Raw genomic sequence first — 13,919 nt, 5'->3', positions numbered from 1 at the left:
AAATTTCAGCGCCTCCGAACTTGTTTGCCTTGGTCTTTGATATCAACCCATGTCTTTGTTCTCTGAGTTCACGACCGCCTTGTAAACAGATACTGGACGCGTCTGCCTAGGAGACGACTCGTGATCAAAACAAAAACATTGTCAGGTGGAGTACCCAACGACCCAATGCCTCCCTATGTCAACAACAACATCCACATCCACATCTTCCCAACCCCTCTGCGTCTATCCTTCCTCCCACCTTTCATAACTACACGCGTTGAGTCTCACCCTTCTTGACGTGACTGTTGTCATATCTCGAGTCAGACTCAAAGTTCGTACCGAGTCTCTCCGGTACTTCTACTATCTTTCTTCTCCTTTCTCTCCATGAAACACGTCTCCTGCCAATTTGCAATTCTCACTACTGCGAAGGAAAAATAAAACATCTTCCAAGCCTTCAAGCTGACTTTTACCTTCCTCTGAATCAGTCGCCTCAGCGACACTGCCATCACTATGCGTACCCGCTCGCAGGCCGTGTCTCCTAGCGGATTCGTCTCGCTTGAGGACGTGCCTCGTCGGCGGAAGACGCGCGCGCAAGCCTCGACGAGCCCCTCAAAAGATGCGAAGTCGACGGTAAAGAAACCTGCCACCAAACCTGCACCTGCCAAGCGTGGTCGCAAGGCCGCCACGAAGAAGAAAGCATCCACGAAAAAGGCGACGAAGACCCAGGACGAGTCATCCGCCGCTGAAGACGCTGAAACTCAGGCCGAGTCTGGTCCTTCAACTGCTACCCCGGAGAAGCCTAAACAGGATGAGACCACTAAGGGTGAGGTTCAACCCTCCCCCCAACCCAGCCCCAAGGAAACCCCTGAAAAGTCGGACATGAAGACCCAGGATGGCCCCAGCCTTGATGTTCCTTCCCCATCAGTTGTGAATGCGGCAGCCAACCTCTACAATGCTGCGGCAGACGCCATCAATTCTCCGTCTTCGGTCATTCAGGAAGACGTGGAGAAGACTGTGCCCCCAGCAGCCCAGGCGTCGTCTGGGTCCCCTGGAACCCCGCCTGCCCAGCATACATCGAGCATTCCCGAATTACCCCAGCATTACATCCGCTGTCCATGCTGCTCGGCCCCATTGCAATGCCCTAATGGACATCCCTACGGCTACTTTTTGGACCCATTTCCAGCAAGTTTCTTGAGCAGGAGGCTGACCGAGCATGTAGCGACCGGGTTTAATGCATTGAAGCGGTCGTTCGATGAGATTAGCGCCGACAATGAGAACGGTGAGAATGATCACGACAATGAAGTTGCTGCTACACCCTCTCAAAAGCGTCGCATTACTGGACCACCCGGTAGCACGCCTTTCGCCCATCGAACCACCCCCCGTCGATACACCGCAAACATGAAATCCTATTCCGAGCAGCGTCGCCGCCGGGAGCTGGAGGCTAAAGGGCAAATTACAGCAACTCTGTTTCGTCTTCCTCAACTTGTCGCCCAGCAAGAAGCGAAAGCTGCCGCAGAGGAGTCTGAGAATCCTGCTGTCGACGAGACCGACCCCTTTGTGGAGAAACCTAATGCGGAGAAATCTAACACGCTGAACGATGAAGGAGAACCAGCAGCGTCGTCCGAACCTGCTGCAGAGCCACGAACTCCAGAGACCCCACGGAGTGCCTGGGGTATCCGTTCATTCTTGGGCTCGGTGCCTCGGTCGCTGTCGCGGTTTTTTGCCCACTCTGACAAGTTCGGCCGACCGGGGGACCCCATCGGGTAAGTAAATTCGTTGCGAGAAACTGAAAGCCGTATTGCTAACATGAAGTCTCTGTAGTTACAACTGGGGATGCCGTAGTTGCACCTGGTGATGCTGACGTCTCGCCAACTCCATCAGGCAAAAAGGCCCGTGGCCAGGTCGACGCCGAGAAGCAAATTCATCGTGACCTATCATACTCGCTCTTCCCAGCTGGTCTCGACAAGCGTTTATACCTGGGAGACGCGCGAGAAACCCCATCAAAGGCGGAGTCGCGTCCGGCCATTGAAAAACCAGCGGAGAAGGACACTCTCACCCCACTGGCAGAGGTGGAGAATGCCGCCAAGAAACGCAAGCGGGCTCCTCCCTCCCCCGATGTGATCCCAAATCCAGTTGGAGTTAGCTATGGGATGGATTTGGACTTCTTCACCTATAGTAGTCCAGAGAGTGAAGAGTCTGACACCGCAGACACCCCCCAAATTGCTTCCGCACTTCAAACTCCTGCTCCTACTACCGGGCGATCGGATCCGCGGCCGCGGAAGCGGGTTCGCTTCGACACCAGCCCTCAGGATACGCCTTCAAAAATCCGTGCCCGTGCAACTGATCCATATGTCGGCCGCCAGTTTATCGGACTAGAGGATCCTTTTGTCCCTCGACCCGAGGGCCCGCCATCGTTGGAACGCCCAACTGACGCGGCCGAGCCAGCAGAACATACACCGCGTACGGCTGAGCCCGCGGCTGAGCCCATGGCGGAGCCCTCCACACCTACTCCATCTACGCCAGCTACGCCATCTCTCCCACCAGCATCTGCTTTTGATAGTGAAGCATTGGCCAAGGCGCGTTCTCAGGCCGAGAAGTACAAGCCGAAGACTCCCAGTGGTCTTCGTACTTCGAGCCGCTACTCATCGAGCCCACTGCCTTCTCCCTCTGAACGGACACCCACTACCAAACCGACCCCTGTGAAACCAGCTACTACCGAACCAGCTGCTACCGAACCAACTACTACCGAACCGGCTACTACTGAAGCGACTCCATCCAAACTGGCTACTCCTGCTCAGCCGGCTACTCCTCCTGAACCGGTTACTACTGAACCGGCTACTGCTAAACAAGTTACTCCCACTGAACCAACTACTTCGGCTAAGCCGGTTACCTCCTTTAAGCCCACAACTCCTGGTGAACCGATAACCCTCTCGGCAGAAGAGCTGCACGAATTGAAGGAGTTGTTTGGGGAGGACGACGAATATGCGCGGGATGCCTATGAACTGTACCGCAACTGTCCTACCGGAGATCTTCGGAAACTGTCCTGGCCAGAGTCCGGACCTCAGGCTGAGACTTTGGGCGCTCCCCCAGAAGCAGTCAAGCTCGTGAAACAGATGATGACCCCGGAGGAGTTGGATTTCGGTTATGAAGCTTTCTGCGAGGGATTTGATGAATTCAAGAAGTCAGTGGACCTGACCAATGACTTGGAGTTCGAGTAATGGTGGTTGGAATTGTCCGTCTCATCTGGTTCCCTGTATTAATGTGCAAGTTCTGTTGAACCCCCGCTCAAGACCTCCTTCTTCGGGAAATGAAGAAGTGATTGGGCTTAGTGGAAGTGGTTCGGCAGCGGGAGATATGGGAATTCGATACGGCATACATTATAGGTGAGTTACCTATGATGCAATCTGGGTTGACTGTATGATGCTTATAATTCTAATAGGTATAGACGTTGGTAGTCCGAGGGATCAGATGCGTGCCCTGCGGCCCTGTCGAGGTTTGCTACTATGCACTCCCGGCGCCCGGCACCGTCCGTCCACGACTATGGCTGTATAGAGCTTTGCTACTATGCGCTCTAACATCCAGCTGTTCTGGTTTGTCGCTATTATGCTCGGAATGGTGTTTATAGAGGGTTTTTATATCGCGGCGTTTCTGGGTTGTTTTGGGTTTTCTTGTTCTATTTTGAATTTTTTTTGTCTTTGTATCCATACCTCTGAGTGCGTTGCGTCTGTGTTTTTGATGTTCTGCTTGTACTTCTGGTGCTTTGTACTCTTGTCGGTTTCCCATTATGTACTCGTGGCGTTGTGTACTTTTGATGTTTTGCTGTCTTGTACCTTTGTGCCTTTGTTACTTGTATGTGTACATTGGGCGTCTCTGTTTTTCTGCGATTGTGTCATGTCATTTAGCTACCTCTGATGGAGTGACATGTCCCCACGGACTTCCCTCTTTCTCTTTGAGGAAGCGGTTGATCGGGCTGCTTGCGTGGACTGTCAATGAATCTGAGATTTCGGTTCCGAAGCCAAGTCTGCCTTTCTGTAATCGTAATTTCAAAGTCGGCCAGTTTCTACTTTGTAACCAAAATTGTCGTAATATAAGCTACGACCAGGACTCGTTTCTCTCGACTAATCTCCTCAGACTTGGCAAGTCTATAAGTGAGAGAAAGACATCCAGCTCTACAGCGTTGCTGTACAGTACGTTCTTCCAATTGAAGATAGTCAGCCTGCAGCGTCTATCTGTCATACCTAGTAATATCCTACAGCATCTATATCCCTCATGGTCAATATACATGTGGAGGAATCCTCAAGTTACAGTACATATAAATATCATATGAATCAACTCCAGAAATTTAGCAAATCAATTCATTAATTAATGTTCTTTAGGTAGTTCTTCAAAGCATATATAAATATATCGTCAAAGTCGGGGAGGAAAAAAAAGTGTGAACTTAGTCCCGGTTTCTCCTCGGAGAGATGTTGTTGCTACTGCTGCTGCTTTCTTTTTCTTCTCTCGGCAGAATCTTTTTCTTTTTTCTGGTTTCTTTTTGTGTGTATCATCCTCTCACGGAAGACTCAACCACCTATATTCTCCGGCAAAGGCATATCATCGAAGTTAGAAAGAAGACGAGGATCGATTATCTGAGGTGGTGGAGGTGGAAGTGTTGTTTCTGGCGGCATCGTGAATGTGACTGTTGCTGCTGCTGCTGCTGCTCAGTGTCTTCTGTCTCCAGGACATGGACATGGTTTGGATCCAGACGCTCACCTATACAATATGTACTACTACCCTCTGGTAATGAGATAGTAATATCATCAAAGCTGGAGAAATCGAAGAAATCGCTCATCGTTGTCTCGGTAGGAGTGGCTTCTGTGACGGAGATTGCTGGTTGTGGTTGTGGTTGTGGTTGCGGTTGCTGGGCCTGCTTCTGAGATGGTTCTTGTGCCAGTCTCGTAGTAGTAGCTCTTCTCGAAGCGTATGGCAACACTTTGGTGGTAGATGTCTTTCGTAGCCGTCGTGGCCGAGGTGTTTTGTTCTGCTTCTGGTTCCGTGGCCGGTGATGCTGCTCAACGACGTTAGCTGGAACGACGGATTCAGGACACGATGATGACGACGACGACAACACAGAGCGACTTAGACCGTGGGAAGAATGACCATAACCAGACTGTCGTCGTCCTTGGTCTCGAAGAAGTCGTCTCAGTTCAAGCGGTTTCGTCGCCTGCGCCGCGGCTTTTGCCTCGACCAGCGCAGCGAGGGACTCGGAATCATGGCACACACAGGCGGCACATCCGTGGCCGTCTCCACGACGCCGCAGACCTGGACGATGGGGTTCGGATTCGAGTTGTACGATCGGTAGAATGTCGCTCGCCAGCAGTGGCGAGCCAGATAGCGGGTTTTGCAGACGCAGGGGGGTTTGTTTGCTTTGTAGAAGCACATTGTTTTGTTATTATTTGTTATTATTATTATTATTATTGTTGTTGTTGTTATCCAGTTACGGTCTCTAGTAAGAAGGAATTAAGAGAACAAACTCGATCGTTATTGTTGTCTGTCTTGTTGAGATTGTCATTAAGTTGAGTAAATGAGCAATGAAAATGAGAACAACATGACAAGAGACAACAAAAGGGGGATATATATCCTTTATATACGTGTTCGTTGTCGAATAATTCATTCATCATGAATAGAAGGAAGATGGATATCTATATACTATGGCTGCTCATTGTCCGCCGGAGAAATCATATATATGCTAAATATGTATAATTTCATTGTGACCATGGACAATCAAGTTGAGTGAATGAAATGGCTGAATAAACGCCTTTGTTTTATTGAAAACGATTCTTATTTTCTTTATTATCCTCCTTTGTAGAACAAGAACCTCCTTTCCAGGTCTGGCTCGCTGTATAAAACGAATAACAATGAAAGAGAGGACTAGAAAAGCTGGGAGAACAGAACAATGGCTGGGGACAAAAAAAAGAAAAGAAACAAAGCACAAAGGCCCGTAGATGCGGATTGTCTGACTATTTATGGGATTATTTCACCCATAAAGAAAATAATTCCTATTGTATGAATGTTGACAAGGTAGTAGGTTCCCACTCACTTATAACAATCAGCTCACTTCCTTGCCTACTTTCATACTATATCCTATAGTATAGTATAAAGGCTATAATAGGTATAAAGCGATGCACCAAAGAACTACGATAGTTAACTACCGTAGCAACAATTTTATTTACTAACATTAGAATGTACAATGCTCATATAGTATCTATATAGCTAGGCTTCGTAGGAGGTCCGCCTAGAGAGAAGCTAAAAACCTATAGTATAGGGCATGCGAGGCCAGGCGCCAAATGTTCCAGCTAGTCGTCTGTTGGAATTCCCAGTTATTTGCCAAAAATCATTTTGCCTCGGCGGAATCGCCGTGGATGATAGATTGATTCATCTGTCCTGTGCGTCAATGACAGCTTTCGAATTGATGATTGCACTGTCCTCTGGTAATTGTCTCAAGATGTCTATTCGGGATTCCTCTCGTGTCTTTCCTCCGACAATCCTCACGATGAGGTTTGACTCCTATAATATAAAACTTGGGCAAATTCGCGAACAGTCAAGTGTCCGCTTCGCCAAGTCAGGAGACTGATTGTCCTGACTTGCACCGCGCTCGGAGAAGACGAAATGACCCAAGATCGACGAGGTCTCCATTGCTGTTGATGGAAAACGCCGGGAAGACCTCGCAGTCATGACTTGCAAGACACGGAGTTCAGCTCGTAAACAGCAGACTAGTCGAAGCCGTGAAATTCTTCTTCGCTTTCAGAGCTATCCTCGCTCTCCGTCTTTCGTTTCTTGGCGGATTTCTGCTGTTGTGTTTGCTCTCTGACCTTCTCTAGCATCATCTCGGTCTCACGGGCCTTTTGCCTTTCTTCTTCCGTCATCTTCGCCCACTTTTCTCGTTCCTTGCGGGCCTTCTTCTTTTCTCGTCGCTTCTCTCGTTTGGCTTTCTTTTCTATCGTCTGGCTCCATGGAATATTCTCGCTCGCTGCTCTCTTCTTGGATGTCTGTTGGGTTCCATTAGCCTCGGCTTCAGCGCTTTCTTTGAGAGCCTCGCGGCGACGCTTCTCCCTCTGTTTGTCTTTGTATGCATAATTGTCCCAGTCCACCGTAACGCCTAGAGTTGGGTCACCCTTGAAATTCTTCAGCTCAGGCATTCGTGGCAATTTGAGGAGGCCCCAAGCGTGGCCTAGTGCTTCCCAGTCCAAGTCCGCGATGCGAAAGATACTGCTTGCTTGATGCTTGTTGTAGCTTTGAACCCAGCTGACAAAGGCCTTTTGGCCCTTATCGTGCAGAGCACGGTCTGCGCGGACCGCTTTTCGAGCGATCTCTGTCGCTTCAGACGCGTCTGCGTCAGAGACGGAGAATCCTTGACCCTCATAAGGTGTAACCGGTGTTTGGCGGACTTCAAGGAAAGGTACGTAGCCTTCTTCACGACCAGGATGGAGTAAGACCACACTCAAACCTCTCCGACCAGCTCTCCCAGCACGGCCGCAGCGGTGGATGAAAGCTTTTGGATCCGACGGAGGATCCACTTGTATTACAAGATCAACGGACGGGATATCCAGTCCCCGTGCCGCGACGTCCGTGGTCAAAAGGACAGAAGGAGTGGTGGAGTTCGTAAAGCGAGCAAAGTTCTTCTGTCGAACGTTCGGAGCATGCTTTCCATGAAGGGGTATGACGGAAAACTGGTCCTGCAGCAGCAACGGGACGATGTGCTGAAAATAATCTACTGCAGCACACGTTGAAAAGTAGACGATGGTCTTCTGTGGCGTGGGTTCGACGGTGAAGAGTAGCCTTTTCACGGCGGGGAGTTTGTGGGTAGGGGGAGTGACGAGATAGGTCATCTGCAAACTATTCCCGTTTATCAGCATTTATAGAAGAATGAGGCAAAAAGTCGATGGAGCCATACCTCGCAGGAGTACGTTTCTCCTCCACGCCTGATGCTCCTCGTACTTTGACTGCAACCTTAACCGGATTCCGCAATCCGACCCTTATGATTTGATCGACCGCTTCACTCACGCTGGCACTGAACAAGCCTGATCTCCTCTGCTTCGGTAGTCGCGCAAGTATTTTCTGAAGGTCGTCCTTGAAACCCATATCCAAGAGTCGATCAGCTTCGTCCAACACTAACATCTCGAATGACGACTGAGGACAGTGGACATGAGGTGAGGAGAGCAATTCTAAGAGTCTCCCCGGCGTGGCGACGAGGACGTTTGGAGATCGTTTGAGGAATGTACTCAGATCATCTGCTGGTGAATTCGCGCCGCCTAGGAGAAGCTGTGGAACTACTTTCAGCGTAGACGACGGAAATTTCTGGGGCGCCGTAGATTGCTCGTCGTTACTGTCTGGCGGATTAATCGCTGCGGCGGATGGAGGGTGGAAGGCTAGCAAGGATAGCAAGACATTGTAGGTCTGCGTTGCAAGCTCCCTAATAACATCGCGTCAGGCTAATTGCTAAGTCTTTTTGTCACGTCCAAAATATGCGCATACCTGGTCGGGGACACAATAATCGCTCCAACATGGTGCTTTTTGATCGGCTCTTCCAACCGTAGCAGCTTCTCAACAACAGGGATCAAAAATGCCAGGGTCTTCCCACTCCCAGTGACGGCTTCGACCACGACATCTTTGTGGCCCATGAAGAGAGGAATGGCCGAAGCCTGGACCGGAGTCATGCGGGTAAAGCCCATGGTCGCAACAGCATCCAGGACCCATTGTGACAGCGGAGGATTGAGAGAGTCCCACGCCCTGGAGGACGCTGATGAGGGAGGTTTGGGAGCCATTGTGAACACTGACGGAAACTAAATGGCTCTAGGCATGGGATGCGCGCGCAGACAAAAGTCTGCCTACCCCCCGTCGGCTGTAACTCGAACACGCTTTGACTGTATATTTTTTTACTTTTTTATCGCGATAAACCGTTATCAAGATTAGATCTTGGGCGGTGAGGGTTTTCTGCCGGACTATCACGTGCGAGCTGCGGAACGGGCGGAGCCGCTGAAGTCACCAGGCAAAAAAATGCAGGAAAAAGCCAGATCTTGCGTCTGCGACAGGATCTCTTTCCAGTTCCGACTGTTCCTATAGCTTTTCCTCTTCTATTTCCATAAATACGGATCTGTGCCTGCTGCTGTCCTTGTGAGCCATGTGCTGAAGAAGTCGTGTGCGTTACCATATCCCAGCGGTGCTTCCATTCAATGCGCGCCCGAAGCTTATCATCTGAAGCCTCGCCAGTGTTCCAATAACTAACCGCCAATATTCCGTCCACCGCAGACAAAAGAGATCTTCCATCTGTCCTCCTCTCCATTCACTCTGTCCGCTCGTTATATCGCCCTGTCACCGGAGCGATCCCCTTTCCCGCGCTGCCGCCCCTCTTCGAAGGCGCGGTCGAGATGTCCTCGTCGCGCGCCGTACCAGCGACCCGGGTTATTTCCCCGTCGCCCACACCGTCAGAGAAGTCTGAGTCAAGAGATGGTTATTCCGGCCCGGTGACGCGTTCTGCTTCACGGCGACAGCGGCTCCAGACTCCGCAGCCGATATCAGAAGAAGGCATCGATGAGAATGACGATGACGATCAAAATGAAGGGCCAGACTCGGGCGCAGATCACCAGACCCGCCGAGCCTCTCGTACCTCCACTGCCAAATCTGCAGGGTCCGCCAGACGGCGCCAGTCGAAGACGAAAGCTTCTGGAAAATCGCCAGTAACCAAGTCCGAGCCGTTGAGTAACGGAAAATTATCACCCAATGGCCATCTCTCTCCGTACAGCAACGTCCAAGATCGCTGGCGTGATTTCTCTCGGTCGCCATCGCCTCTAGGACTGATCCCACTACACCGACATTACCGTACCTTCATACACCGCCACGAGATCCCTCGCAAGCTCCTCCATGTGTCAATCGGCTTCTTGACACTGGACCTCTACCGACGCGGGATCCAGCCATTGGCCATTACTCCATTTTTGATCTTCGGTTTGGTCGGTATTGCAGCCACGGACGTGATCCGTCATCGGTCAGAGGCCGTCAACAAGTTGTTTATTCGGTGCGTGGGCGCTCTCATGAGAGAGACGGAGGTCAATGGCTTCAACGGAGTGGTCTGGTATCTCCTCGGAGCCTACATCGTGCTCAGGTTCTTCCCCAAAGACGTGGGAGTGGTGGGCATCCTCCTGCTGAGTTGGTGCGATACCGCTGCGTCCACGTTCGGGCGTCTGTACGGGCGTTATACGATCCGTCTCCGACGCGGCAAGAGCCTGGCCGGGACGCTGGCTGCATTCCTCACGGGCGTTCTCACGGCGTCCATGTTCTGGGGATGGTTCGTCCCTCGCACGGGCACCTTCCCCGACGATCCCGAGGGCGCATTCATGTTCACGGGCTGCCTGAATCTGTTTCCAGACGCTGCTCGGAATCTCATCAGCCGGGTCTCTCCAGACAACGTACCTGATACGTCGAGCGGCATCATCAGTGGCGGACTGGCGCTGGGCGTGATGAGCTTTGTTTCGGGCCTTGTCGCCGCGGGGAGCGAGCTGGTGGACCTTTTCGGACTTGATGACAATCTTACGATTCCTGTCTTGAGTGGGATTGGCCTGTGGGGATTCTTGAAGGTATTCGCTTGTTAAATAGATACACGTTACGATTTTCCTTTTTCCCGCCTTTTTTTTGTTTCTTTTTGCTCTTATAGTGTAGTTTTTATCTCTTAATATATCTCCATTAGTTTATAAGGTAATGAATTTATATATCTTTCGGGAGAAGCCAATTCCAGCCATTTGGTTCCCAGGTAGTCAGTTCCCCGTACCAACCAACCTAAACAACGCCGATAAGGAACAAAAAAAAGTGATATCCTAACTCAAATCGATAAGGCTCACTCTTCCAATCCTCTTCTTAGTCTTAGTCTTGCCCTCTCCTTCATGTGCGGCGTCATCAGTCTCGTCGCCATCTCGGATATTAGAGGATGAAGATGGCACCTGCTCTTCACGGGTCTCCACTGTCCAGAAACCATTATGTGTCTGGATTGTTTCTACGAGTCTCGTGGTTGTTGATTGCGATTGCGAATTTTCCTCTTTCGCCGAATCCCTTCTGCGTCGAGAGCTTTTCGTCTGTGTCGATGACGATATTGAAGGGCGTTCCTGAACAACTTCTTCAACATCAATTCCTTCTTTGCGCGACGACGTCGTTTGTTGTGGAATATTTTTCCGCTGCCGCCGGCGCCGTATCGGGCTGGAGTCCTCCGCCTGGGCAGATACCAGCTTGGTGTCCAAGGGCATCGTCGGAGATACCATCGATGGCGGCGACGAGTCGATAATCAAGACTTCAGGTTCCTGGCAAGCCAATTCGACTGGCTCTTCGTCAGTACCCGGGTAGCGTCGAGGGAATGGAGCCGGATTTTCTGCAGTTCGGCGCAGTCTCCTTGACGGAGTCGACAGGGAAAGCGATTCGAAGGCAGTCTCCAACTCCTGAGATGCTTCAGAATCTGTGCTTCGTACTTGCGATTGGGTTGGCTTTCTTCGCGAACGCCGTCCCTGCCGTGTGGGGGAGGACGGAAACGGAACCTGTGATGGATGTGGCAGGTCTGTCACAAGAGGTGGTGGGCTACCGGCGTTGGTGTAGCTAATCTTGAACTGTCCTGCTGATGTCGTATGCGTAGAGCAAACGGGAGACGCTTCTTGATCACCGAGATCCGCATCTAAAACTATCGGCGCATCTTGGGAACCGAGACCGTGGCGTCTCATACCAAGGCGTCGACGTGTCGTCCTCGACAGGGTTCTGGTAGCCCCGACATCGGATATACTACATGCCGTCGCGAAGTCATCCGCAAGATCATCGACCGCTAAAGATGGTGCCTTTTTGATACTGTGAGTTTGAAGGGAAGAGAAACTCGCTGGAGGACCTGTCTTGGAAGACGTACGTTGGAAACCATTGTCTTTTTCGGCTCCTGGAGAGCCTTCCGTTGAAGATTTCGAGACAGTGGCATCAAGGAGCTGGGATTGTTTTCTGGGACTGAGTTCACTACCTGGTTTAGCAACTGTGGCGAAACGAAGGATCCCCCCGGGCTTCATTGACGGATCTATCGGCTTCTTTTTCCTTGTCGTAGTCTTCTTGGGGGCAGGCTTCTTGGGTGCTGCTTTTTCGTTTTGCTCTTTCTCCCACCTCTCCACGACATCAGGGATGCCGATCCTCGCCACGGCCTCAAAGATCCATATCTTTTCGGGCTCATAAGGGTCATATCGCTTTCTCGGCTGCTTGAATGCCGAAATGGTTTGCGCAGCTGGCTCAGCCTCGACTTCCGCTTCCTCTTCATCGTCGCCTATTTCCGTAGCTTCTTGCTGAGAACCTTGTTGAGGTGGAGGGTTTGGTTCCTCCGCATCCAGGTCCAAACCAACAACGTCAATTGGAACAATCTCTACTTGTAGTTGAGACAGGCCATCCGTGCTGTAATGCATTCGGCTTTTGTAAATTCGTTGTAAGATGGGAGCATCCGCGTTAGGTACGAATGAGCCATAGCCTTGCTTAGCGACCACAGGCTTGCGAAGCCGAAGCCTAGAACACACCAAGGGCTCCGCCAGATTTCTGACAACCTTTTTCGCACCAGAGCGGTATTTCCAGTCAAAGACGTCCGCGATGAACATCCTCAATTGTAACACATCTATTTCATGGTCCCAAGCATTGGCGAGTCTTTGTCGAAGACGTTCAATTTCTTCGGGACTGGAAACAACAGGATTGGCATAAAAGGAGAGAATAGTCCGGTCAGGAAACGTATCCGGTATCCTCACAGCTTTGTGCTTGGACTGGAAGTAGCCGCTCTCGTTTTCTTCCAGTTCGTACTGAAGTCTGTCTCTCCACTCGGCCAGTTTCATCTCCACTTGGCTTTCATCTCCAGCAAGAATCTCAAGAAGATCTTCGCCGAATCCTGCTTTTGCGATCTCCCCAGCAAGCTTGCTTCCGCATTTAGCGACCCCCGATGGCAAATAATCACCTCCACTCAGCATCGCAAAGAGAATCATGCCAGCACGGCTCAGTTCCACATTCTTGGGAAGACCGAGGACATCTTGCGTACGGTAACAGTCAACATGGGTCGCCGCGCTCGTTCCGCTCGAGCTCTCTTTCGAGAAATTCATCACTGTGAATGTGGACCCGAACATTAACGCGTCGACATCGTTGCTCATTACAGCGTCAACAACGCCCGCCTGCTGTAATCTGGCACATTCAGCCTCAGCCTCCCCTGGGGCGTCATGTCGCGGAAATTTGAAGAGATCAATCAGAGTCTTGGAAAGACTAATGATAGGAGCGGATCCGTAGCTGCGGCCGACAGCCTTTCCGCGCTTGAAGGGAGGCTTTTGTCTTCCATCGTAAACAAAAAGCGGATGGATTGGGAGAGCAAGAAGCCTGACCAGCCTGAAGAACAGGGTCCGTAATTCAGGATTTTGGCCTCCACGGCCAGCCTGGGCTTGAAATAGCCATATGGAAATGTCAACCGCGATCCGGATGGGTCGTGCAGTCTTCTCCAGATGTGTGATAGCTAACCTGGAAAGGGCAATACGCTCCCCAGACCCAATTGTGTTGATAAGTCTGTCTTGTGTTAGTTATGTATCCCCCCAGCTTGCTAGATGTTGTACTCGGTACGCCAGTATTTACGGCGGGCGTCAACGAGCGCGAATTCACGTGGCTTCGTAGAAGATGCAGAACCAGAAATTGACTCACCCAGGTATACCCATTCGTCCGATATCTCACATAGCACTTCAATTCAGACCAGAAAAGACTCGAAACATACGAGTCCAGAGCAATGCGACAAGGTCTGCCGTGGTTTGTCTTTGTTGTGGTCTGGCAAAGGAGTGGGAACGCGGGCAGCGGAGCTTTCTCCAATCAACAACGCCGGGAAAGCGCTAACCACGAAGCGGGCCGACGTGCTTCCGCTATCGCTGTGGAGGAAGGCCAGA

At 51.0% G+C, this 13,919-nt stretch overlaps 4 protein-coding genes across 4 annotated transcripts; 1 reads left to right on the top strand and 3 right to left on the bottom strand.

Moving 5' to 3' along the window:
* Positions 1 to 489: 489 nt before the first annotated feature.
* On the top strand, positions 490 to 3,197 carry T310_2374 (uncharacterized protein; the record flags this gene model as incomplete). Its single annotated transcript, XM_013474750.1, has 2 exons — positions 490 to 1,651; positions 1,801 to 3,197. 2 exons carry the CDS (start codon positions 490 to 492, stop codon positions 3,195 to 3,197), a joined length of 2,559 nt encoding a protein of 852 aa, XP_013330204.1.
* Positions 3,198 to 4,603: 1,406 nt separating this feature from the next.
* Positions 4,604 to 5,400, bottom strand: T310_2373 (uncharacterized protein; the record flags this gene model as incomplete). Its single annotated transcript, XM_013474749.1, has 2 exons — positions 4,604 to 5,182; positions 5,242 to 5,400. The coding sequence occupies 2 exons, from the start codon at positions 5,398 to 5,400 to the stop codon at positions 4,604 to 4,606; spliced, it is 738 nt and encodes a 245-aa protein (XP_013330203.1).
* A 1,331-nt stretch (positions 5,401 to 6,731) lies between these two features.
* On the bottom strand, positions 6,732 to 8,783 carry T310_2372 (DEAD/DEAH box helicase (Sbp4); the record flags this gene model as incomplete). The annotated part of the gene is made up of 3 exons (XM_013474748.1): positions 6,732 to 7,854; positions 7,913 to 8,431; positions 8,494 to 8,783. 3 exons carry the CDS (start codon positions 8,781 to 8,783, stop codon positions 6,732 to 6,734), a joined length of 1,932 nt encoding a protein of 643 aa, XP_013330202.1.
* A 1,218-nt stretch (positions 8,784 to 10,001) lies between these two features.
* On the bottom strand, positions 10,002 to 13,697 carry T310_2371 (Rad2-like endonuclease; the record flags this gene model as incomplete). Its single annotated transcript, XM_013474747.1, has 3 exons — positions 10,002 to 10,637; positions 10,851 to 13,551; positions 13,684 to 13,697. The coding sequence occupies 3 exons, from the start codon at positions 13,695 to 13,697 to the stop codon at positions 10,002 to 10,004; spliced, it is 3,351 nt and encodes a 1,116-aa protein (XP_013330201.1).
* Positions 13,698 to 13,919: the final 222 nt, after the last annotated feature.

This window comes from Rasamsonia emersonii (genome assembly GCF_000968595.1).
Source record: "Rasamsonia emersonii CBS 393.64 chromosome Unknown ctg1118621760025, whole genome shotgun sequence".
NCBI lineage: Eukaryota > Fungi > Ascomycota > Eurotiomycetes > Eurotiales > Trichocomaceae > Rasamsonia > Rasamsonia emersonii.
This window is presented reverse-complemented; position numbering and strand designations above follow the sequence as displayed.